This window comes from Pseudoliparis swirei, chromosome 8, assembly GCF_029220125.1.
Source record: "Pseudoliparis swirei isolate HS2019 ecotype Mariana Trench chromosome 8, NWPU_hadal_v1, whole genome shotgun sequence".
NCBI classification, from domain to species: domain Eukaryota; kingdom Metazoa; phylum Chordata; class Actinopteri; order Perciformes; family Liparidae; genus Pseudoliparis; species Pseudoliparis swirei.
This window is the reverse complement of record NC_079395.1, coordinates 21,579,806-21,606,543: the sequence shown is the minus strand read 5'-3', so window position 1 is coordinate 21,606,543 and position 26,738 is coordinate 21,579,806. Positions and strand designations below refer to the sequence as shown.

The window sequence follows — 26,738 nt, the reverse complement described above, 5'->3', positions numbered from 1 at the left end:
TTCAACCTTTACTTCGCTCCTCAGCTGCAGGTCTATAGCGCTATCTGCTGGACAACAAACGCAAATGAAAAACTGAGAACGGGCACTTTGATAACTCTAAACATCTCTTGATATTAATCCAACTAATTAATACATATTACAAATCAAAAAGAGGTGTGTGACTCTTATGGCGTCTAATTTGGTCGTCGGTATACGTGTAAACCAATGACGTCATTTCGTACTTTTATTTTGAAAAACCCAATGCCCGGAAGTAGCGCACCGCATTAGGCATGCGCAGACCAAAGGGTGAAAAGCCCCAGCTTTCAGCCGACGGCATACAATTGTAAACATTAGCCATCCGGGCGCCACTTCTTTCTGCCGCTGGGATGGACACATAAAGGTAAACCCTGACTTTACCGGATGTACTTCCCTCCTCGCGGAATTGTCAACGCATTCCTTTCCGGAAGCGGTGATGTTAACGTTAGCGTGACAGCTGTTGCCTACTAACGTCAAATGGCGAGCTAACGCTAGCTAGCTGCGGTAGCTCGCTGTTTGCGCTACGTTAGTTCTGCGTGTCTTCCCTCTAGCTTCATGGCTTCTGTCACAACTGTTGATCAACACAGCCGGAGCCCTTGACCCCCTGACCTCTCTGAATATAACAGAAGGTGAGTTGCGTTGGGATGCTGTACTCCTGAGGTGTTGTATTTGGGAGTTTTTCCTGATCCAATGTGAGGTCAAAGGTCAGGGATGTCTATGTGTACAGATTGTAAAGCCCTCTGCGACAAATTTGTAATTTGTGAAATTGGGCTTTACAAATAAACTGAAATGAATTGAATACAATCATTTCACAGAGTATAATAATAATAATAATACATACAATTTCTATTGCGCTTTTCATAGTACTCAAAGACCAGGCATGAGAATCCCTCACCTTTCGGCGAAATTCGCCGTTTTGAAACTAAAATAGGTGACTTACGTGAATCGTGTAGAACCGAAGAGTTTTTGTTTTGGGGTAGGGGGGGTCAATTGGCCGGCCGGCGTTTATGAGATTGGAGTGGGACACGGAGAAAATGTGAAGTGTTGCTCTTCGCAATAGAACATCTTTGATGGGCACGTGTCGCGTCTCGGCCAATCAGCGTCAAAATGTCTTCAGCGTTTGGTGGTTTAGGTTAGCTTGAATGTTAGACGCTACTTCTGCTGCTGTCGCGCTGCACGGTGTAGCGATGCTAACAAAGTACCCGTACGTTAAGAGCGATGTGATTTAGCATATTTTTAGTCTCAATACTTCATTAAAAGAGCGATCAGAGCGCACGCGCTGCTCCGTGTCGAGCTGTCTGCGCACACTGCGCAGCGCTAACAGAGAGGGGCGTTAAGTGGCGGAATTTTCGGCTTTAAAAATAAAAATAAAAAAAGATGCCAGAAGTGAAATGTTTAAGTTCAGTCTGTAAAGTTGTGTAACTCTACAGCTGCTCTTCCTGATGAACTCTGTATCATCTGGTCAGAGACTAACGGCCTCATAGTGTATAATCAATGCTATGATGGCTCCATGTAGTTTCATTAATATCTTGCTGTATTAATACTAATATTACTGCTATTTGTTAAGTGTTGAAAAAGTTGGTAAAAAGTGAACCATACAGATATTTTATTTATTACTATTATAGATAAATATACCAGTATCGTATTTATGGTAAACTGTTTTTATGGTATTGTATCATGATATTTATGGCAGGTATGGTATAGAAGATCGTGACAACCAGGTAGAGGCAGAACAGACTCGAGGAACAGACTCAAGGCTCAGCAGAGCACAAGACTTGAAGACTTGTTCACCCCAACAACAAAAAAAGGAAGTTGGTTCATGAATGACCATATTATACACAATATTACTATTATTATAGTATTATAGGGCCCGATCACTGACTTGGTGTCAGAATGGAGGGCCTATAGATTATCATCCAACATCGATGTTCGTGGAAGTCACCACCAGCACCCCCCCCCCCCCCCCCCGCTCGCCTATCCTCACCTTTTTCACCCCTGACCCGTTTTCATGCCTGCAAAGACGCTTTGTATAACTCGCTAACACACTGAATGGATTTCGTAGGTTTTATGTTTATTTTGTGTATATTCTGCGTAGATTATGGTGTGTTGGTGTTGTGTCAGACTGCGTTTCATTTAACTTTTTTTTCCTCTAATATATCCAACCCAATTGACTCATCGTTTCCACAGTGGAGCCTCCACTTGAACACACATGGGTGTTGTCTATGCAGCATACACTTCACAATGGCAGCGTTTCCTGTGATTGTAATGTATTGGACAGGTGTGTCTAGTGATCTGATCTGGTTCTTGTTGAGAGACATGGCCTAACAGTCCAATTCAGGAGCTAGCAGGACAGGGTTTGTGGCACAAACTAATATAATACAAAATATATAAATAAAATGGATGCCTTGGCTTGTATCATCATCATCGGTCCTAATAACGTAGTTCAAATGAAAACGCAGAACAGGGTACCGAACTACAGTGTGAAAGGGCTTTCTGGCAAAGATTCCTCCGTTGTCTTTACATTTCTTCAACTCAGTGGTGAGGACAGAAATGCCACACAGAAGCCGTCATTTGTTGTGTTGTCGTCTTCTGCATGTAGGTCAACCCCGAGGTGTGGGACCCGACATCGCTCTGTAGTGCATGGACGCGAAGCCGATGCGCAGGTAGGTGTGGCTTTAAAACCCTGTTTGAAGAACATGTTGAACAAGCACTTTATTTATAGTCAAAGCTGACACTGAGTCTGTGGCCGCCAAGAAAGAGTCTTTGAGTCCCGCTGCTTCGCCCCACCTGGACTCGGTTTGACTCGTTACCTTCGCATTGAAAATGCGGAAGGTAATGTTTTGATCGCCGTGTATTTATTTATTTATTTGTATGAGTGTTATTCGCATAACTCAAAAAGTATTAAATCGAATCGCATGCAATTTGGTGGGATGATTGGTTATCATCCGGGGACCATTTGATTAGATTTTGGGATCAATCGGGTCAAAGCTCAAGGTTAATGTCATGAAAAGGTCAAAATCTTCTTTTTACCATAACACGGTCAATTTTTATCCAATTGTCATGCAACTAATGCCAAAATGTTCATAATTCAATGCCCAATCTTGTGATACGCGAAGGTATGCGCTCTTCCGAGTGCCCATTCTAGTTTTTTTATTTATTGACGCTTGTGTTTTATGCTATCTCTGAGAGACGACTTGTATTTATTTATGTGGATGATACGCATTGCCATGAGCAATATCGTGTCTTTGTCCCACGGTTGAGGGGTACTTATCATGGATGAGACCCAGGCGGCGCCCTCCGATTGTGAAAAGTGAAGCAAGTGCTAAAGTGTCTGAAACTTGCATTCATTCTCATGTCCAGCAGGGGGCGACTCCTCTGGTTGTATAGAAGCTTATTAGAAAAAAAGACTACTTCTCTCTTGATGTATTTCCTCAGTAAACATTGTCAACATGAGTTTGTGTCTTAATCTGTAGTTTCAAGTCTTCTTAAATCCAGCAAGATGTTCCTTTGGAAAAATATGCTCCATTTAGAGTTTAATGGACTATAAAGCAGGGGGCGCTTTAGGGCGGGGCTACAAGGGGATTGACAGGCCGCCACCAGAGATGATAACTGCGTCTCTTCTTCATAAAAATATGGTCACTTCGGTTAACTTGTTTGCGAAAATCCGAGATGGCGACGGCCAAAATGTAACGGCCACAACCCAACGCCATGACGACTTCCTCAATACATTATATACAAATATATTATATATACAATCAATAATTTGATCGTTGTCGATTTCTAAACCGTATGTATTTATATATGGTTCAGGTCTGAATACAGGAGGTGTTCATACGTCTGCTCCTGCATTGCTCTGGACAATGACGCAGCTAAAAACCAGACTGCTGACTCCGATTGTCGTCGTTCAGGAGGCAGCCTTAATCTAGAGGCTCCGCTGTAGCCGAGTTTTAGTTGGGATTAGCTAACGTGTTAGCACGGAGGTGCCCGTCCTTTAAAAAAGAAGAAGAACATAAAACCTCCTAAATCCACAGCGTTTCCAGCAATTAGGAATCACTTTTACAAAGCTGTGGGAGTCTGTACGAGGCGGGTGGAGATGGACGGTGACAATCGGAGCTCGTCTGATTTATTATAACTGACTTGAGCTTTAAAAAAAGAAAAAGGCTGAACCTGACATCGGATCCATTTCTCTCCCGCAAAGCCTCCGGGGGGGTCTCCCTTTAGATCCCCTCTGCCTCGTCTTTGGCCCCTTCTTTCAAAATGAACACCTCCACGTAATTGTATTTTTAGGATTTTGTGAAAACAATATTTAAAGTCTCAAGCGCAAGAAAGAACAGCAATACAACATATTTAGTGTTCTACTTTTGTAAATGGAATATTTCTCTCAGGTCTCGCATAATAATGATAATTGTGATGATTATAGGAATCATATGAAACTGATTTTAAGTTGCTCCTTAGAAGAAAATATGTACTTTACTTTTCTGAATGTATTTATTAATTAATTATATATTAATATAATTATATATATACATATTAATTATGTATTAATATATATTAATATCATCTTATATATATAATATTAATGAATACATTCAGAAAAGTAAAGCAATTTGATGGTTTAAAGATAAATAAACTAATGCAAAATTTAAAAAAACGTAACCATAGAGCTGAACAAGGTGAGTTATTGAGAGGTAAAGTAAAAACCGTGGATGTGTTCACATGGAACTGTTGCCCGTCTGCCTCGTGCTCAGGGTCACCAGCGCACGCCAAGACGCCACCGGAATGGACATCACCAGCCGCTGCACCCTGGGGGACCCCAACAAGCTCCCGGAGGGCGTCCCCCAGCCCGCACGCATGCCCTACGTCTCGGACAAGCACCCGCGGCAGACCCTGGAGGTCATCAACCTGCTGCGGAAGCACCGGGAGCTCTGCGACGTGGTGCTGGTGGTGGGCGCCAAGAAGATCTACGCCCACCGCGTCATCCTGTCCGCCTGCAGCCCGTACTTCAGGTACGGGGAGGGGGAGGAGAAACCTCTCCGGACGTGAGGCCGGGTGGAGGACCCCCCCCGAGTACCGGCTGTGACGCTCTGCATGTGTCTCTTCAGGGCGATGTTCACCGGGGAGCTGGCGGAGAGCCGGCAGACGGAAGTGGTCATCCGCGACATCGACGAGCGAGCCATGGAGCTGCTCATCGACTTCGCCTACACCTCGCAGGTAACGGCCGGAAATCGGTATTTATTTATTTTCCCCCCGAGGATTCGGCGCCGTGTTGTTTACAGTCACGCAAAACGCCACGGGCGATTTAATCGATGTAGCTTCTACTTATCAATCGGATTTTTTTATTGATTTCTGATGAAACGTGTTACTGTGTTCATGTCGTTTATACTGGTTCTTCTTCTTTTTTATTAAAGCTTTTGCTAAGATAAAAAATATGATAAATAATTCCTTTTAGTTGGAATAATTTAAAGATCATAGTTCTCCTCTTTAATATCTGTTTTATTTTCGCAATGAAATAGTCTCCTTAAAATACAAATTATTATTTTTTTGCTTGTAATTTACACTCGTCCAAAGATAATTATTTCTTTGTAGACCTTGGATGCATCATAATGTAAATGATTATTATTATTAACGTAAGGTGACCCGGCTGCTCGCTCTAACGAGCACGGATCAGCTGACGAGAATAAAGCGCCCCCTTCAGGTGTTTATTAGCGGCAGTTTATTTTTTTGTAGCGTTTGGATATCAACTAAAACACGTAACGCGGTGTTTCGTCACTGTGGTGGGAAAGAACCGCTGAAAAGCCTCCGTGCTTGTGACGAGTCTCTGACCCCCCCCCCACCCCCCCCCAGGTGACGGTAGAGGAGGGAAACGTGCAGACGCTGCTCCCCGCCGCCTGCCTCCTGCAGCTGGCCGAGATCCAGGAGGCCTGCTGCGAGTTCCTCAAGCGGCAGCTGGATCCCTCCAACTGCCTGGGCATCCGGGCCTTCGCCGACACGCACTCCTGCCGCGAGCTGCTGCGCATCGCCGACAAGTTCACCCAGCACAACTTCCAGGAGGTAAGAGAAGAGCCCGCCCCCCCCCCCCCCCCACACACACACACACACACACACACAACCGCTTCTCTCCCACCCTCATTCCAACCCCCCGGGGACGTGTGCGCAGTCGCCGAGGCAGTTTTATCTGCAGAGACTCATCTTTTAACAGGGCGACACATTCCGGTGTGTTGACTCACCAATTCAGACAAGAAAGGAGAATATCGTGCGACGTGAACGCTGTTCGTGCCAAACGCGACACAAGAAGAAGAAGAAGAAGAAGGGGTGGGCGCAGCGTTTCATTCAGAACGTTTAGCTTCGGAGAACGTTGCTTTTCACAATAAAGGTATGCAGTCGCAGCGTTGGGCGGAGTGAGGGCGACGGGACACTCTTCTGGTATTTCCCATACAGACGTCTTGCCCGTGCGGCGAGCTACAGTGGAGGACATATGTATGTATTTGGTCCCCTGATTCTGTTTTGCCCATTGACAAAGAAATGAAGGGTCTATAATTTTAATGGTGGGTTTATTTTACCAGTGAAAGACGGAATACATTTCTTTTTTTTATTATTTGAAAATCACATCTAAAAGTTCTCATGACCATTGATACCCCACGAGGTGAGATCCTGCATGGAGCCCCAGACCGATGGTCACGGTTTCTTCTCTTGCCGAATAATCTCACCAACAGTCGTCTCCTCCTTGTTGGAGCAGCCGACTGCAGGAGGACATCTTGTCCCCGGCGTCCTTGGCTCGCTCTCTGGTCTTGGCCACGGCGGAGCAGGTGGAACCTGATCGATGGATCCTGTGGACAGGTGTCTTCATAGTTGAGATTCTGAGTACTTTCTTAAAGCGAGAGGACTAATCGAACCGGTCTTGGGAGACATTTTGTAGCCGCTCAAATACTTGTTCAACCAAATCCAATACAAATGCATGTTTAACCTTTTTTTCTTTTCTAGAAACAAATATTCTGTTCAAATAAACCTAAAATTATAATGATTTAACCTTTCGTTTCTTTGTCAGTAGGAGAACTTACTAATCAAATACTTATTTCCTCCACTGTCTATGCTCGTGATAATAATGAACTTCATATATATATATATGTGTGTGTGTGTATGTATATATATATGTGTGTGTGTATGTATGTGTATATATATATATACATATGTGTATATGTATGTAACTGCTGAAGAGCTGTCTCTTTTCCACAGTGTTTCATTTAAATAGAGATGTCAGAGAAAAGTTTGTACATTTAGTTTTTTTGTAAATAATCCCAAATCAAATCTGAAATATTTCAGAATAAAACCATTGCGTTGGCAAATGAAGGGAGTTATCCACCGAAAGACACTAAAGGGGCTTTTATTTTGAAAAGGAACCGTGTTGCTGGTCATAAGTCAGTCAGTTTTATTTGTCAATTTTTCATATGTGCAAACATACAGAAGATTGAAATTACGTTTCTCTTCTGTCCAACATAAAGTGAATTGAATTGTGCAACATAAAGTGAATTGTGCAACATATAGACAACATAAAGTGCATAGACAACATACATAAAGTGCATAGACAACATAAAGTGTATAGACAACATACATAAAGTGCAAAAATAGTAAGAAACATGTAAACATATAGACAACATAAATTGTGCTAGCAGCATTCAGACATGTGAGTCTGAGAGAGGACGGAGTGGGAGGATGGGGAGAGAGTTCAGCTTCCTGACAGCCTGGTGGATGAAGCTGTTGGACAGCCTGGCGGTGTGAGCCCGGAGGCTCCGGTACCTCCTCCCAGAGGGCAGGAGGCTGAAGAGACCGTGTGAGGGGTGGCAGGGTCACTCACAATCGAGGTCGCCTTGCGGGTGAGGCGGGTGTTGTATATGTCCTGCAGGGATGGGAGGGGGGGGAGTGAGGCACCCATGATCCTTCCAGCTGCCTTCACTATGCGCTGCAGGGCGTTCCTGCTGTGGTCTGTGCAGCTTCCGCCCCACACAGTGATGCAGTTGGTCAGGATGCTCTCGATGGTGCCGCGGTAGAAGGTGCACATGATGGATGGGGGGCTCCCTGCTTTCCTCTGTTTCTGGAGGAAGTAGAGGCGCCTCTGTGCTTTCTTTGCCAGCGATGTAGTGTTGGCTGTCCACGAGAGGTCCTCACTGATCTCCACCCCCAGGAATTTGGTGCTGCTGACCTGCTCAATGTCCGCACCGTTGATGGTCAGTGGTGGGTGATGGGTGATGGGTGTGGCCTTTCCGGAAGTCAACAACGATCTCCTTGGTCTCGAGAGAGCATTTTAATCACGAAACGGAGAAGAGAACAGAGACTTTACCGTAGCCTGTTGGACACTTGTTGTTTCTTCTGTTCTCTGCACCTTTTTAAAAACATTTTTTAATCAACAAAGCAATTCATCAGGAAAAGAATGGCCATCTAGTTGATAACGAAAAAACAGTTCCATCTTCCTAGGAAGGCCTGCGAGTGACATAGGGCTCCGCCTGGTGGACACCATGTGTCACTACAGGCTCGGTTGAACACGGCCGCTCCGACCAGCGAGCCGCTCCGTACCACAGCCACCGGCAAACTCAATGGGATGCAGCCAGCATAATTAATGTTACACCACTGTGTTTGCGCCCCCCCCCCCCCCCCTGTTTGTCTCAGGTGATGGAAAGCGAGGAGTTCATGCTGCTGCCCGCCAACCAGCTGATCGACATCATCTCCAGCGACGAGCTCAACGTGCGCAGCGAGGAGCAGGTGTTCAACGCCGTGATGGCCTGGGTGAAGTACAGCATCCAAGAGCGCCGGCCGCAGCTGCCCCAGGTTGGTCTCACACACACACACACACACACACACACACACCACCCCTCCTGTTACTTCAGGCTTCTCTTGTGCCACGCTGACGTGGACTCTCCGGTTCTCCATAGGTCCTGCAGCATGTCCGTCTGCCGCTGCTCAGCCCAAAGTTCCTGGTGGGCACCGTGGGGTCCGACCCGCTCATCAAGAGCGACGAGGAGTGCAGGTGAGGGTTTGTTTGTTTGTTTGTCTGTTTGTCAGATATTTCGATGGTGGAAAATGCTGGTGATCTAGATTATAAGAACAATACAGAGGAGAACACTTTAAAGTCCATGAGAACAATGGAGAGATGTTGTTGAACCTTTTTTATTTCTGGTTGTGTTTCTTTCTTTTCAGAGACCTGGTTGACGAGGCGAAGAACTACCTGCTGCTGCCGCAGGAGAGGCCCCTGATGCAGGGCCCCAGGACCCGGCCCAGGAAACCCATCCGCTGTGGAGAGGTCCTCTTTGCAGGTCAGCTCCGATTGGCCGATGCTACCGAGAGCCCCGCCCCCGCCGCAATACATGTCGCCCTTTTTTAAAAAACCGTTCCTGCTCAGTTTCCCCCCCAAACAAGTGAATTTCTGTCTGAGTGGAGGAGCTTCCCTTTAACACTGCGCCCTCGGTCCCTTTGCCTCTCCTCCTCGCCACGTCTCCTCGTCTCCTTCAGTGGGCGGTTGGTGCAGCGGCGACGCCATATCCAGCGTGGAGCGCTACGACCCCCAGACCAACGAGTGGCGCATGGTGGCGTCGATGAGCAAGCGGCGGTGCGGCGTCGGCGTCAGCGTCCTGGACGACCTGCTGTACGCGGTGGGGGGTCACGACGGCTCCTCCTACCTCAACTCCGTGGAGCGGTGGGCGCCGCGGTCTCTCACGGCTCAGGTTTGGACTCCAACGTTACGAGCGTGTTCTCACATCTCGTCTCCGCCCCCCCCGTCCAGATACGACCCGAAGACCAATCAGTGGAGCAGCGACGTGGCGCCCACCAGCACGTGTCGCACCAGCGTGGGCGTGGCCGTCCTCGGCGGTTACCTGTACGCCGTCGGGGGACAGGACGGCGTTTCCTGTCTCAACATCGTAGAACGGTACCCGACACTTTATCCCGTCTTCGGGGCTTTGGGACGATGATGGGAAACCTGGGAAAGTCATGGAATTTTAAAAATTGTTATTTCCAGGCCTGGAAAAGTCCTGGGGAAAAAAATCCCCTAAACTTTTGGAAAAGTCAAGGAAATGTGTTATATTTATATATTTATTCACGCTGAGTTTTAAATAATTAATATGCTTTAAAAAAAATGATGTTTAAAATATAAGCCGGCATCGTAACTGAGAACACATGAATGTTTATTCTTTTGATCTAAACTATTGTCTCTCATTCATTTGTCATTTTATTTTTATACTGTATCCTTTGTAATTCTCTTTGTTGGTTTAAATATTAAATGTTCTGTTTTCATGTCTGCACCGAGATTTCACAAAATGCATGCTCCCGAAATTTGGTTTAAAGTCCTGTAAACCCATTGGTCCACGTGTGTATGGACCCTGTCTTGGCCACGCCCACAATGTTCCAAAATTTCCACCGCGGAACCGTTCTGAATATGGCCCCGCCCCCTCTTCTGCTCTAGGTACGACCCCAAGGAGAACAAATGGACCCGCGTGGCCTCCATGAGCACCAGGCGGCTGGGCGTCGCCGTCGCCGTGCTGGGGGGCTTCCTGTACGCCGTGGGGGGGTCGGACGGGACGTCGCCATTAAACACAGGTGAGGCACGAGCCACGTGATCCACCTTCAAGGACCCATGAGCTCTTTGACAAGGAGTTATTCTCTCTCTCTCTCTCCCTCTCTATCTCTCTTGCTCTCTCTATCTCAGTGGAGCGGTACAACCCTCAGGAGAACCGCTGGCACACGGTGTCCCCGATGGGCACCCGGAGGAAGCACCTGGGCTGCGCCGTCTACCAGGACATGATCTACTCCGTCGGGGGGAGAGACGACACCACGGAGCTGAGCAGCGCCGAGCGCTACAACCCCAGGACCAACCAGTGGTCTCCGGTGGTTGCCATGACGTCCAGGCGGAGCGGGGTGAGCGAGTGGGAGTCTCCTGCTTCACGTCAAGGGCCGCGTTGAATCGGAGTCTGTTCAGATTTCAATGTTGACGTTAAAGATACGGACAGTGGTTTAATCTGTACGAGGCTGGAGTGTAACTGTGTGTGTGTGTGTGTGTGTGTGTAGGTGGGCTTGGCTGTGGTGAACGGTCAGCTGATGGCCGTGGGCGGCTTCGACGGGACGACGTACCTCAAAACGATAGAAGTCTACGACCCCGACGCCAACACCTGGAGGTGAGAGGGGGAGGGGCCATACTGGAACCGTGAATAGAGTCGATATTCGCTACCTTGGGGGGGGGGGACTTTGAAAGCACCATGGCAGGAGGCCTCAGACCCAGCCAGGTCCAATGGACCCTATGAGACGTCACAAAGAATCCAGGGAGGAAGCAGAGTTAATAATGTGTAATGGATAGGGATGAAGATTCATCCATACATAGAGAAAGGAGAGGAGAGAGGTGCTCAGTGTATCCTAAGCGTCCATAAGGAGAGAGGAGAGGAGAGAGGAGCTCAGTGTATCCTAAACGTCCATAAGGAGAGAGGAGAGGAGAGAGGTGCTCAGTGTATCCTAAGCGTCCATAAGGAGAGAGGAGAGGAGAGAGGAGCTCAGTGTATCCTAAGCGTCCATAAGGAGAGAGGAGAGGAGAGGTGCTCAGTGTATCCTAAGCGTCCATAAGGAGAGAGGAGGAGAGAGGTGCTCAGTGTATCCTAAGCGTCCATAAGGAAAGAGGAGAGGAGAGGGTGCTCAGTGTATCCTAAGCGTCCATAAGGAGAGAGAGGAGAGAGAGCTCAGTGTATCCTAAACGTCCATAAGGAGAGAGGAGAGAGAGAGGAGAGGGCTCAGTGTATCCTAAGCATCCATAAGGAGAGAGGAGAGAGAGAGGGCTCAGTGTATCCTAGCGTCCATAAGGAGAGAGGAGAGGAGAGAGCTCAGTGTATCCTAAGTCCATAAGGAGAGAGGAGAGGGGAGCTCAGTGTATCCTAAGCATCCATAAGGAGAGAGGAGAGGAGAGAGGAGAGAGGAGCTCAGTGTATCCTAAGCATCCATAAGGAGAGAGGAGAGGAGAGAGGAGAGGGGAGCTCAGTGTATCCTAAGCATCCATAAGGAGAGAGGAGAGAGGAGAGAGGAGCTCAGTGTATCCTAACGTCCATAAGGAGAGGAGAGGAGAGGAGCTCAGTGTATCCTAAGCGTCCATAAGGAGAGGAGAGGAGAGGTGCTCAGTGTATCCTAAGCATCCATAAGGAGAGAGGAGAGGAGAGGAGCTCAGTGTATCCTAAGCGTCCATAAGGAGAGAGGAGGAGAGAGGAGCTCAGTGTATCCTAAGCGTCCATAAGGAGAGAGGAGAGGAGAGAGGTGCTCAGTGTATCCTAAGCATCCATAAGGAGAGAGGAGAGAGGAGAGAGGAGCTCAGTGTATCCTAAGCGTCCATAAGGAGAGAGGAGAGGAGAGAGGAGCTCAGTGTCTCCTCTCGTCCCCCTCAGCCTCTCAGCCTCTAGCAGCGTCTCTAGGTCTCTCCAGGTGAACCTGGTTCAGGTCTAACTATCAGACCATCAAGAGGAAAGTCTTCAGTCTCCATGAGGGGGCGGAGTCTCCTCCAGGACTGAAGGTGGAGCTGGTTCCATAAAAGAGGAGGAGCTTGATACCTGAAGGCTCTGGCTCCCATCCTACTGTTTAAGACTCTAGGGAACACCATGATTTAGTTGGACGTGTGAAGCACAATACGATGATCACGATGCTGATTCTGAATCAAATGATGTATCGATATTGAGCCAACGAACAGAATGGACATCGAGTTGACCAGGTCCGCTGCCCCAACACTTACCTTTCACAATAAAAGCCCTTAAAGAATACATGGTGCAACTGTTTTGAATCTCCGAGGAGCTCAGACAGACTGCCAGACGCTGCTCTGGCTCTACAGGATAAGTCTATTTATTATATTTATTTATTATAACGAGTCCAGGCCCAATGAAGTACTGCAGAAGTCCAAAGAAAGGAACCAAGAAAGGAACCAGCAATTAATGTATCCACTCCCCCTTAATCTGTCCGTGAGCACCAGAACGCACACGCCTAGGAGTTCCTGCTAAACACACACTCATCACACACTCATCACACACTCATCACACACTCATCACTCACTCATCACACACTCATCACACACTCATCACACACTCATCACACACTCATCACACACTCATCACACACTCATCACACACTCATCACACACTCATCACTCGTCACACTCATCACTCACTCATCACACACTCATCACACACTCATCACACACTCATCACACACTCATCACACACTCATCACACACTCATCACACACTCATCACTCACGCATCACACACTCATCACTCACTCATCACACACATCACACACACATCACACACACATCACACACTCATCACACACTCATCACACACTCATCACACACTCATCACACACTCATCACACACTCATCACACACTCATCACTCACTCATCACACACTCATCACTCACTCATCACTCACTCATCACACACTCACTCACACTCATCACACACTCACACACTCATCACTCACTCATCACACACTCATCACACACTCATCACACACTCATCACACACTCATCACACACATCACACACTCATCACACTCACTCGTCACACACTCGTCACACACTCACTCACTCATCACACACTCATCACACACTCATCACTCACTCATCACACACTCGTCACTCACTCGTCACACACTCGTCACTCACTCGTCACACACTCGTCACACACTCATCACTCTCATCACACACTCACTCATCACACACTCATCACTCACTCATCACACACTCATCACACACTCATCACACACTCATCACACACTCATCACACACTCATCACACACTCATCACTCACTCGTCACACACTCGTCACACACTCGTCACACACTCATCACACTCACTCATCACTCTCATCACACACTCACTCGTCACTCACTCGTCACACACTCATCACTCACTCATCACACACTCATCACACACTCATCACTCACTCATCACACACTCATCACTCACTCATCACTCACTCATCACACACTCATCACACACTCGTCACACACTCATCACTCTCATCACACACTCACTCATCACACTCATCACACACTCACTCATCACACACCTTTTTCCTCACCCTTTCACTCTCCTTCTCACCAGGTTGTACGGAGGAATGAACTACCGGCGGCTCGGCGGAGGGGTGGGCGTCATCAAAATGACTCACTGTGAATCTCACATATGGTAACGCCAGACCCCCCCCCCCCCCCACACACACAGACACACACACTCTCTCACCACGTTGCAATGGATGCCTCTTTTCACCGACTGCCGTGCCTCCAACAGAGACGCTGCAGTTCTTGCGAGGATGAGATGGACGTGGGGGGGGCGAGACGGAGAGAGGAACAAACTTTGGACTCTGTGCTCGTCCCCCAAACCCCCCCCCCCCCATACACACACGCCCACACACACACTCCGAGGTCATCGACTTTGGGATGTGCTTGTTGTCTTCATCGGTCAGCATGAAGTCTTCAAACGGGCTCGGCCCCCCCCCCCCCACACTCGAGCGTCTCCATCCGGGCCGCTTGTTTCTCCCGACTGTTACGGACCTCCAGCTGAAGGAGACCGGCTCACGCTTCAGAGGTCAAACCTCCCCCCCCCCCCCCGGAGAAGAATAACAACGTTTGTGTTTGTTTTAACATGCTAGCCCCCAAGTTGTCCGTTTACTGACTGCACTTTTTTTCTTCTTTCTTCTTCCGGTGTGGAAGCGTCTCTGGCTCTCATTAAACGGTGGGAAGTTGTCGGGGAAACGAGATGCAGTGATTTGTTCCCCGGCCCGATGAGTCGCATGAGAGGAAGTCATTGAGTTTTCTCAGCCTTTTAAAGGCCGACGGTGCGTTCAGGTGTTCTTCTCAACCCGTACACCAACCCCCCCCCCCCAAAGTGGTGTAGCGCTCTCCTCTTGGCCTTGGTGAATAGTTTGATTGACAGGTGGTTCATCCATTCCAGTACTTATCTCTGTTCCAGTGACCTCGTCTACGACACATTTTTCGTTCCTATGCAACAAAATGATCAGTTACGTTTTGTTTAAAATTTAAGACGAGACAAAAACGTAATGGTTAGTTTTAAGGGAAAACATGGAGGCTCTGTTTAAAACGACACTGAGGACTGAAACTAAAACACGTTGGTAACAAATGTACGTGGTTCTAGTGTTTAGAGATAAAGCAATCCACCACCAAATAGGATTCTATATTTTGGAACATCATTTTTACAGACTAACCCCGTTTTTTTTCCTTCTTCCCAATAATCCAACAATAACAGTATGCAAGAGGTTGAATACACACACACTGCCTAAATATACTCCATTAATTTCCTTGTCTCCGTAACGAGCGAGTGGCAAAGCTTGTGTCACGAAATCACTGAACACAGGAGCCAGTGATCCACTGTGGACCAAACCAAGAAATGCAACCGTGGGGGGTGTTGTTGGGGGGCGGCGGCCCGGTCGGATGTGATGCAAGAAATATGTTCAGTGTCAAACGCTACATTTAATTCAGCATTAAAAAAAACGCAGGACTCATTGTTTAAATAATCGGACGGTGTTCTCAAAAGGATGTTTCACATTTTAGCACTTTTGGAGAATTGTGTTTTTTTGTATTCCGTTCAGTATCCGTGACGACAAAAATCCAGGAGCTGTTTTTTCATTTCCTTAAAATGCCGGATTAAAGGTTTCCCGCATTTGGATGTCTGTTCAACACCAACAGCATCAAAGTCTGACCTCTCTCCTGCTACAAAGACCTTCTTTCGGCAAATGCAGTAGTATATTTATCCCAGTTTGTTGTCAATAGATTGTTCCACATGGATTTATTTCTTAACTGTATATGCATTAATAAAGTAACAGCTCATGGGGTTTAGAGACACGGTTTGTTCTGTTCTCACATGTTTCATGTTATTGTACGTCCTCATCTGCAGCACAGTGCAATGGCACCACCTGCTGGAGGTCGGTTGTACTGCATCTCTGACATGGAGATGTATATATCAAAAAGAGATCCCCCTCTGCAGCTCACGCCCAGGTCCCTGGTGCTGATTAAAAGCTCTTTGGATAAACACATTCACATCTGGATCGTGTGTGCCTGCTTCCCCATCAGTGGGCTGAGACTCGTCATTGTCACAAACGTATAAAAGAAATCCCACTCGGGTTGAGACTCCCCTACATGTGTTTGTGAACCCTGTGATGGCATGGTCTGACGATTCACTCCTCAGATGGATCCAATGAGGTGGCAGCACCGGTAATCCTCATGTGAAAAAGATAACCACAATTGGAGATTTTGTAGTTTTTCTTTGGACAGCCACAGCAACCCCAGCATTGCACCTGTGGTCTTATTAATGAACATGTTGGGAGGCAGATAATTATACCCACATACTTTAGATCCTATGGTTTTATAAATCCCATCCATACCCTTCCTATAATAATTTGTTTATTTTTTTGTTCTAGTCTTCATTCACCAGTAATCTGTTGTCCTGAGGTGAACGATGCACTGTGGTTGTAATGAGCAGACGTCAGCCGCAATAAGGAAATATATATAAAGAAAAATATAAATATATATATATATATAAAGAAATATATAAATATATAAATATATAAATATCAAACTATATATAAATAAATATCTAAAAATATATATATATATATTTGTATATGAATGTATATATATATGTATTTATAAATGTGTTTATATATATGTATACATAAATATATATAAAATATTTTTATTTATATATACTTACATATATATACAAATATATATATATTTATATTTTATATTAATCAAAGTGACGTGAATGAGCAGACGTCAGCCGCAATAAGGAAATATATATAAACAAAAATGTAAATATCTAAATATATATATTTATATATATATATATAAATGTTTGTATTTATATATATTTATTTATAAATATGTTTATTTATATATATATATAAATACATATAGATAAATATCGAAACATATATATATATAGAAATATATATAAAATATATACTTACATATATATACAAATATATATATATATATTTAAAAAATATATTTATATTTTATATTAATCAAAGTGACCGGTGTGCCATTTATTGTGCCGTGAACCAGGATGTATCTGCCCTCAGACTCGCTTTTACCGACTGTACCGAGTACAAATGGGGTGGCCTTGTGTATTAAGATAGTGACTCCTCTGTTATTGGAGGAAAACGATTCGTAAACCTGGCCGACCCAGTCTCCTTTAAGTTTGATGTGCTCTTTATCCACTAGGTGGGTTTCTTGTAAGAAAGCTCTTTGTATCTTGTCTTTTTTTAGAAAGGTTAATATTTTCTTCTGCTTAATTGGATGGTGGATCCCCTTTACATTGACTGTACAAAGTTTGATGCTATTAATCCCTGACATTTCCTTCTTCTTTCTTTGTCACAGACAGGCGCTGTTCTTTTACAGGCCTCCTGGAGGCGCTGTGGAAATGTGTTAACTGACCTTCGTTGACTTATTTCAATTCAGTTTATTTTGTATAGCCCAATATCACAAATTACAAATGTTGCCAGGGCAATGCCATCTACAGAAACCACCTCACCAGATAAGTTGGAAGTTTATTTAGAAATGTGACTGTAAAAATTTGACACTAGGAAACTGCACATTTACTGTAATCACAGAAGTTTATTTTGAAAATACAATATGCATGTATCGTGCGTAAATTGACACGCCCGTCCCTGATGTGTCCAAAACTGGCATTCGAGGAGAGCAGATGTGAAGGTCACTGCATAGTTTGAAGCTCAAGGACCACTGACCAAGCCTGGAGTTGGGAGTGTTGCATCATCAGCTGCAGTCACTTTGGATTGCAGGCCATGCTTGGAGTAGTGGCTCTCTAGAGCTCTGCTGCTCCCTCAAAGCACCTCAGACAACAGACACACACACCTACAAACACACACTCTGAGGAGGAAGGGTGCCTTCCAGACAAACATCTCTTCTTCTGTTTTAGAACTACTTTTCTCCTTTTTACTGTCTCGTAAATTACTGCGGGCTTCTCTTCACTGAACAATCTCTTGCTCGATGCGCCCGTCCCAGAAGACGTTCCCTTTACTCTCAAATATACACGAAACCCTAAAAACTTTGATCTCGGTGAGAATAAAAAAACAACACATTTGTATTGGGTTGTGGCTCAGCTGGAGCAGACCGTGGATGTTTTGCAATGAGCTTTGGAGTTTTGACTTTTCTTCATGCTACGGATTAAAAATGGTTGCTCCCTTGATTTGCTCGCCGACGACATGTTTGTGTCACTGTAGCTTAGAAAATGACAAACTGGGCCAAGAGTTGGAGCTCCTGTTCTCATGTCGGCAGGAGGAGAGTTGGGTAGCTAGTATCACGCGATTGTGCGCTAAGAGTCCTGCATTGTGTTTGTCTAACAGCTAATAGAGCTAACATACAGTGGGGCTAATAGAGCTAACAGCTAAGGGGGCTACTGTAGTTAAGAGCAAATATAGCTAACGGCTATACGCCATTGGGGGCTAAGAGTCCTGCATTGTGTTTGTCTAACAGCTAATAGAGCTAACATACAGTGGGGCTCATGGAGCTAATAGCTAAGGGGACTATTGTAGTTAAGAGCTAATATAGCTAACGGCTATACGCCATTGGGCGCTAAGAGTCCTGCAGCTTAGCCTACAAAGCAGGAAGACACGTTGCTTTCACCAGAGGCGTGACGACTCTGTCCATTTATGCATTGAGGAATTAGCAAGCTAGCCAAATAGCTAAGTAGTGGGCAGCCGGATAGTTAGCTTGCTCATTTCGGCATGCGTCACTGCTTCCAGAAAATGACTCGACCCCTGTCGCTAAGTAGCTAACTAGCTAACTAGCTAGCCATATCCGTCTCCCCTGCTGTGTCCGCTCACTTCCTGGTGAGCTGCGGCAACACTTTTTGGAACACTTGTCACCATAACAACGACCAACAAGTGCCATTTACCTACTAGTTAAGTTGCCATGGAACACGTTTCTTTTCTGTTTCTTTGGTTTTGACTGTATTTTGTTGCAGCAGAACAAGATCCCGCGGTTCTGGCCTCGTGAGTGATGAGCGTTGATGGTCGGGATGAAGTGTTGATTTCAGAGTGGTCTCTCCTCTCGTCTGCTGTAATTTTATCTGGGTCAATATTGGTGTCAAGAAAAAAAAAGAACTCCCGGAATGTAGGATGGAAAATGTTCACAGAACACATTGCCAATAAATAAGAAACAGTAAATTCATTTTGAGCTCAGAATTTATTGGATAAACACCGATTTTAATCAACAAAATAACGTCCTCAGGTCAATCAACGCACTTAAAGGAACACGGTGGTTCATCCCATCAGACTTCACCTTGAGGAACTTTTCCAACGCTGTCATCTTGATCAACCATGTACCTTGAAATGGTATCGAGTCTGAGGTAACTGACAGAAATGCAGCAAGTACAGGCGCCAAAGAGGGGAACAGCAAAGGTCGGCCTTCGGTTGTAAAAGCAAAATGAGCCGAAACAAAACAGCAGCCGCCGTCTGCTAAATGCCTCATATGGAGGGAGTCAGTCACACAACATTACTTCCATAAATTTACACATCAGCTCAAATACTAAAGTAAAAAAAAAAGAAGGAAATAAAAGATCTAGAACTATCATTATAAACCTAACTAAGATAGTCAACGTAAAACACGATTACACCGTCTTGTTGATGTTGGAACACACCACCAAAGACTAAGCACTCATGACGCAACAATTACGCACATGCTAAAGTCATCACCTTCGCAGATGATCTCATTGTTTTCAGAATGAATCGTTGGATCGGCGTTGCTACGACATCCCTGTGCTTGATGACCTCAGAGTTTTGATTGAATGCGATCACTTTGCCGAACAGCAGACTGACCCCCGTCTCTGGGACTTACATCTGAGTGTGATTTCTTAAGGTGCGTTCACACCAAAAGCGAAGCGATTTTTCGCGTCGCCCAAAACGCGTGAGTTTACTCGCTCGACCGTTCACCGTGTTCAGGTCATAAGCGTCGAGACGCTCCGCGAGGGGCGGGGCTTATCTCTGTCTCGTCTCCGTAAAGACCGTTATCATCTCCTTCATCCACCAGAATAACTAACCACTAGTTCTGCTTTATATTTGTTGTGGACGTCCCACACACTAACGCCCTCGTGTTTGTGTTCATGACATCACCCGTAGGCTCACTCAGCTCGGTCACTTTCACCGATGAAGTTACTGTTACGTCTGAAAGACTTCCGCTTCCAGCGCTACGAGAGAAAACTCAAGAGCTGATTGGCCCGAGTTGCGAGATGACCGCCTCAAAATTGAAATATTTCAATTCGGGGCGAAAATTGCGCCGCTGAAAACGAGTCGCCCACATCGCGTCGCCCCAAATGCCCCAAACGCGCCGCCCGGGAAAATATTGCGTCTATCGCAGCCACAAGCGTCTGTACCTTGACTTTTCATGGGATTCGGTCGCGCAAAAAAATAGTTTCGCTTTTGGTGCGAACGCACCTTTAGTCACGAGGAAACTGACTTTGGAGCGGAGCAATTCAACAACCTGAGGGAAAGTAAACAAAACACACCTTAGTTTTGGGTCCAGTTATTTTTCCGCCGGCATGGGATTGTTTTGCCGGTGCTGTGCATGCAGAAGCTTCTCTTGGATTCCCAGAACAAAGATTAAAAAAAACTAAAACTGAATTGACTCATTGCATTCCAGTAATTTTCTATGATCACGGAAGATGCGGGAGCCCATTCCCTATTACTGCTGCAATAATAGAACCTGGCCCTGGTAAACAAATGAAAAAGGATCCTAAATTACTGAAACAACACACACACACAAATACATCACATATCTTTAATCAGCTGCCTCTCAGACGAAGACTCGGCATTCACCAGAGGTATTCGTCAGCTCCAGCTCCGATCGGCAGTGATAGCAGTATTGATGCTTTGCATAATGTTCGTCCCTTTTTTACGGCACCGTGCTAAACTTCTGTCACTCTCTCTCACATCGGTCTATAAATTCTGTCTGTCCGTCTCCGTGAAAGCAGCGCTCCAAATTACTCCACAACCAAGTTTGAAAGTGAGACTTAACAGATGTAAAAATAGAAGAAACCACCATATGCTTTACAATGGCCTCCGTGCTGCTTTCTACTGTTTACTAACCCTTTTTTCACAAGTGACATAAGAAAGTGACACAGCAGAAGAAAGCAGAGAAAGTGACTGGCAATAGGAAAAGAGTCAATCGTCCATTTTTTGCTGCGTTTCCAGCCAAAATTGCACCAATTTGGTCGCTAAGCGTGAAAAGGTGCGTTGACACCGAAAACTTTGAGAATTTTTCACTCGAGTATATCACATGTAAAGTCAACATACGGACGCAAGTGGTTGCGATAGATGCACATTTTCTCGAATTTCTCATCTTTCCCCTTAAGTTTTATTATTTAAACTTTGACGTAAAAAAATTCGCCCGACGCCGAGTTACGAAAGCCAATCGGCGTTGAGCTGCTCCGCCGTTGGTGAATCTAACTGCTGCTGCTGCTCTGATGGCCCTGGAAGCGGAAGTCATTCAGACGTAGTCGGTGAAAGTCCCCGAGCTGTGTGAGCCTACTAGTGATGTCATGTATAAATATTAATTACAAAAAATGTAATAAAAAAATATATACATATGATATTAATGTTTTGAACCCACGGAGATAAGCCACGCCCCCTCTAAGGCGCGAGAGACGCGAAAAGCCAAGCGAGTAAACTCACGCTTCCCTTAGTGTGACGCAGCATAAGAGATAAAGTGTGTGTATGATTTACACAGGGGATCACACAATGATGACACTTTTAACGCTTACATTTGACCAACAGGAATCATTGGAAACTAGTTTACATCCACGTCTGTCCAGAATGTCATCCCTTCATCATTCCATCCTACGAGGCATTTGTGTACAAATTTTTCCGAATTGGCAATACATTCTTAAACCACGACCACAGGGACCTTTAACCACCAAATTGTAATCAGTTCATCCTTGCTTCAAGGTGTACGTCTGTGCCCAATTTGAAGAAATCCCCCCCCCCCCCCCCCCGGTGCTCTTGAGATGTCGCGCTTCACCAACGGAAAACAAATAGGGATGTTTTTATGATGAGCTTATAGTTCCCGCTGCCACCTGCACACCACTTTAATATCTGTAAAAAGGGAAATTACCCACAGAACATTACACCTCAGAAATCCATCAGCTGCTCGACTTAAAAAGCACACGCCGTCCCTCATCACACGTCATGCGGTGGAAGGCTGGTGTTATGTATGGTTATGCGCCTGCTGCCATTCCCTTAGTGCTGAGAGGACGTCTCGTGGCACATGTCTCGGGCAACTCTTGGACGTATTCCCATTAGTAGTTTCCGTGGTTACGGTCATCATGCCATCATTTTCATCTTCAAGCTGAAAATATAGCTTTCCTCAAGTATTTTCTTAAAGACGTCTTCAGGAATGGAGAGTAAAACGCCGATTTCTCCAAACATTGACACGCCGCCACCGACTGTATCATCCAATACAACGGCAGAGCGACGACTTCTGCTTTCACACAGCTCATGATGTCGCTTCAACACAGCAGACGGCTGAAGGCAACTGATGCCCGCAAATCCAAACATAACCGATGTCCTCAATTACAGCGATTGAACACGCATCCGGTGTGCTCGGCTCTCCGGCTCCTTTAAGCCGCCTCCGACGCTGACAGACGGGACCGTAATTGACAGGAAGCGAAACACATGCACGACGCGGGTGTAACAGAATATGCTGTGGCAGTGCGCTTATGTTCACCAACAGCGTGAACATAGCAGAGGGAGCAGCTTGGCTTCCCCGATGCCAATAATCACATACTGGGTCGCCTATACCCCTGGTGGCCGTCGGCAGCCAGGATTTAGTTTTGCAATTCGGAGAAAACCAAAGTACGACAGAATGCTTTACGATCGACGAGCTCAGCGCACGCCGTGAGCTCGAGATGTTAACATGGAAACCATAGAGGGAGCACATTGAAGAGGGGATGAAGGGAATCAAGTATAAGCATACACACACACACACACACACACACATTGAGCTTACTAAGCTACTTAAATGCACTGGAATTGAACACAAGTCAAATGCGAGAACGTCTTCTTTTTGATAACAGTAAAGATGCAACAACATGATCTGACATATTCCAGGTCCGCCCACCACTTCTGGCATCAAACACTCACTCTTGCCTTTGAAGGTGTGCGGGGTATCATACGACATTTATGGTCACGCCGCTTGTGTTTACCAATGATAACAGAGACTTCGTCCGCCAAACAACCAGGAAACGCACTTCTTATTTTGAAGGTCATCGAAGATTCCTTTGGTGTGTGTGTGTGTGTGTGTTTGTGTGTGTGGGGCAGTAGCCTCGTTGGTCTGGTTGTCGTCTTCATGAAACGTGCAACAAGCGTGTTTAATCCCCCCCTCCATGTGGCTTTAGGGCAGGGGTCAGGAACCTCTTTGACTGGGAGAGCCATATAAGCCAAATATTTCTAAATGTATTTCATTGAGAGCCATATAGTATTTATTTTTAACGTATAATTTTAACGCGACACGTAGAAACAGAAGTGACATGCTGCTGGTTAGATACGATCAATAACAGACGTTTAGTTTAATAAAAGAACAAAGACGTGCTCTTTAAGAAAAGGGACCTTAAATTACTTCTGCTGTAATCTGACGCGATAGAGAAAATTACAGGTTGGCGGGCGGAGATTTTTTTTTTCTCAACTCAAAATTGTCTGGGAGCCATATGCCGTCACCGGAAGAGCCATATATGGCTCGCGAGCCGTAGGTTCCCGACCCCTGCTTGAGGGGAACCATGTCTTTGTTGCATGCGTTGCAGATCTGAGACGGTGTGGAATGAAATAGTAAAAGTATCCTTCCTCGCCTGCAATTACCTTTTCTTGCGATGTCAAGAGCAGCAGCCGCTCACTGTTTGTCTGGATCGCGTTACATCACAGCTGGACTCTGTTTGTTGTGCTGCTGCTGCATGCTGAGATCATGCAAACATCTGTCTGCGTTTGTGTATTTAATTACCTCCGCCAGGAGATTATGTGTGCGTGTGTGTGCGTGCACATCCCTGTGTGTGTCAGCCAAATATCTTCTGTTCTCCTTTATGACTGTATATAGTCTCTTGTGGTTGCAGTCATTCAACATTTTTTGGAGAATATATTCTCTTGACTGCATCAACGTGTCTGTTTCATACGGACACTGTGATCAACGAGCGGTTCATTTCTTTATTCTCTTTATGCTACGGACTACAAATGCAGGGCTCTCAAGTCTCACGCATTGAGTGTGAGACTCACGCATTTCGGTCTTATCTCCCGCACTCCCGCCACACATCGAATTCCTCACGCTGAAAAAACCTCTCGGCTATTTAATGCTTGAATGCAGGGGTGCTCAACACGCCGATCGATTGTTCCGCTGCAGAGCTCCGACGCCGGTCTGCGCGCATTGGGATGGAGCAAAAAAATAGTCACTAGCACCCCCACCCCCCGTCAACAACTATTTTCGCGCAACGGTCAGCTGTATCGGGTGCTGATGGAAATCTCACGCTTGCCTGTCTTCAAAACTTGAGAGCCCTGCAACTAATAGAGCTAACAGCTAATAGAGCTAACAGCTAATGGGGCCACTATAGTTAAGAGCTAACATCTAATAGAGCTAAGAGCTAAGGGGGATAATAGAGCTAATATAGCTAACAGTTATTAGAGCTAACAGCTAACAGAGTTTAGTTTGATGTGTCATCTTTTCATGATTACAAACAGTGAGTTTTAATGCCGGCGGCTAGCTTGGAAAACATTTGTTATCGTCACTGACGATGAATCCTTGAACTGAACCGAGGCAGACTTGTTTGACGTTGTTTTACAAAGCCGGGCTAGCTGTCTCCCCCTCGTCCATCTTAATGCTAAGCTAAGCCGACTGGCTGCTGTTTGTAACTTTATATTTACTGCACAGAGACAATATTGATGCATCTAATCAAACTCTCTGCAAAAACAGAAAAAAACGGACATTTAATCATAGCCTACATTTTTTATTTTAATAGTGTATTTCCCCTCCTCGTTCCTCAATTCAATTCAATTCAATTCAGTTTATTTGTATAGCCCAATTTCACAAATTACAAATTTGTCTCGGAGTGCTTTACAATCTGTACACATAGACATCCCTGCCCCAAAACCTCACATCGGACCAGGAAAAACTCCCAAATAACCCTTCAGGGGGAAAAAAAGGGAAGAAACCTGGAGGAGAGCAACAGAGGAGGATCCCTCTCCTAGGATGGACAGATGCAATAGATGTAATGTGTACAGAAGGACAGATTTAGAGTTAAAATACATTCAATGAATATGACAGAGTGTATGAATAGTTCATAGTAGGCATATTCCACGATGGAGACCTCCACGATCCATCAGGCAGATGGCGGTGGGGAGGAGGAGGGGGCGGAGTCTCAACAGGACAGTGGCGTAGTCATGAGCAGGAATTCCACGACCCAGACGATCCATCAGGCAGATAGGATCTATGCCGTCTCATAGGGTCCGATGACCCCATGAGACGTAAAGTCAAAAGGACTTCCGGGAGAAAGCAGAGTTAGTAACGTGTGATTGAGAGATGAAAATTCATCCTTAAGGAGAGAAAAAGAGGAGATAGGTACTCAGTGCATCCTAAAACGTCCCCGGCAGCTATAAGCCTATAGCAGCATATCAAGGGGCTGGACCAGGGCAAACCTGATTCAGCCCTAACTATAAGCTCTGTCAAAGAGGAAGGTCTTAAGTCTACTCTTAAACGAGGTGACTGTGTCTGCCTCCCGGACTGAAATTGGAAGCTGGTTCCATAACAGAGGAGCTTGATAACTAAAGGCTCTGGCTCCCATTCTACTTTTTAAGACTCTAGGAACTACAAGTAGTCCCGCATTTAGTGAGCGTAGCTCTCTAGTGGGGCAATATGGTACAACAAGCTCCTTAAGATATGATGGAGCATCACCAATCAAGGCTTTGTAGGTTAAGAGAAGAATTTTAAAAGTGATTCTTGATTTTACTGGGAGCCAGTGCAGAGCAGCTAGTGCAGGAGTGATGTGATCTCTTTTCTTAGTTTTAGTGAGAACACGAGCTGCAGCATTCTGGATCAACTGGAGGGACCTAAGAGATTTATTAGAGCAGCCTGATAATAAGGAGTTGCAGTAATCCAGTCTCGAAGTAACAACGCGTGAACCAATTTTTCTGCATCTTTTTGAGACAAGATGTGCCTGATTTTTGAAATATTACGTAGATGAAAGAATGCAGTCCTTGAGATTTGCTTTACGTGGGAGTTAAAGGACAAGTCCCGATCAAAGATAACGCCAAGATTCTTTACAGTGGTGTTGGATGCCAGGGCAATGCCGTCTACAGAATCCACATCACCAGATAATTGATCTCCTCTTCACAGTTGATCCTGTTCGCTTGCTTTGCTGCCTGGGACCAGCAACACCTCGCAGCCATCCTGGGGATTATTATCGCCTTCAATTAATCGGTTTGATGATACCGATTCGGTTTGTTTTATTTCTTTAAATTGCTCGCACAGCACAGAAAGAGCTCCACGACATCTTCACACAGACAGTAGTCGTTTGCTGCTCTATTATTGCTCTGAGTATCGTAGGCCTATGGAGCGCCTTCACAGGACGGGCGATAAAAAAGTGAATGAAATTGAAAATGCAATGAAAGTGCAAATATTGGATTTAGGGGACGTGCTACTGATAGG

At 45.6% G+C, this 26,738-nt stretch overlaps 1 protein-coding gene across 4 annotated transcripts; it reads left to right on the top strand.

Moving 5' to 3' along the window:
• The first annotated feature begins 292 nt into the window (after positions 1 to 292).
• klhl20 (kelch-like family member 20) lies at positions 293 to 15,881 on the top strand. Of its 4 annotated transcripts, none has more exons than XM_056421160.1 (14): positions 293 to 379; positions 2,615 to 2,678; positions 4,764 to 5,021; positions 5,118 to 5,226; positions 5,860 to 6,066; positions 8,677 to 8,835; positions 8,940 to 9,034; positions 9,205 to 9,320; positions 9,517 to 9,700; positions 9,788 to 9,931; positions 10,466 to 10,599; positions 10,709 to 10,917; positions 11,068 to 11,174; positions 14,128 to 15,881. In XM_056421160.1, exons 2-14 carry the CDS (start codon positions 2,656 to 2,658, stop codon positions 14,210 to 14,212), a joined length of 1,830 nt encoding a protein of 609 aa, XP_056277135.1. In that variant the 5' UTR covers positions 293 to 379; positions 2,615 to 2,655; the 3' UTR covers positions 14,213 to 15,881. The 4 variants fall into 4 exon arrangements, with proteins under 4 accessions (XP_056277135.1, XP_056277134.1, XP_056277131.1 ...); XM_056421159.1 differs by having other exon boundaries at positions 9,517 to 9,931; positions 14,128 to 14,208; positions 14,311 to 15,881; XM_056421157.1 differs by adding an exon at positions 567 to 644 and having other exon boundaries at positions 296 to 379; positions 9,517 to 9,931.
• The last annotated feature ends 10,857 nt before the right edge of the window (positions 15,882 to 26,738 follow it).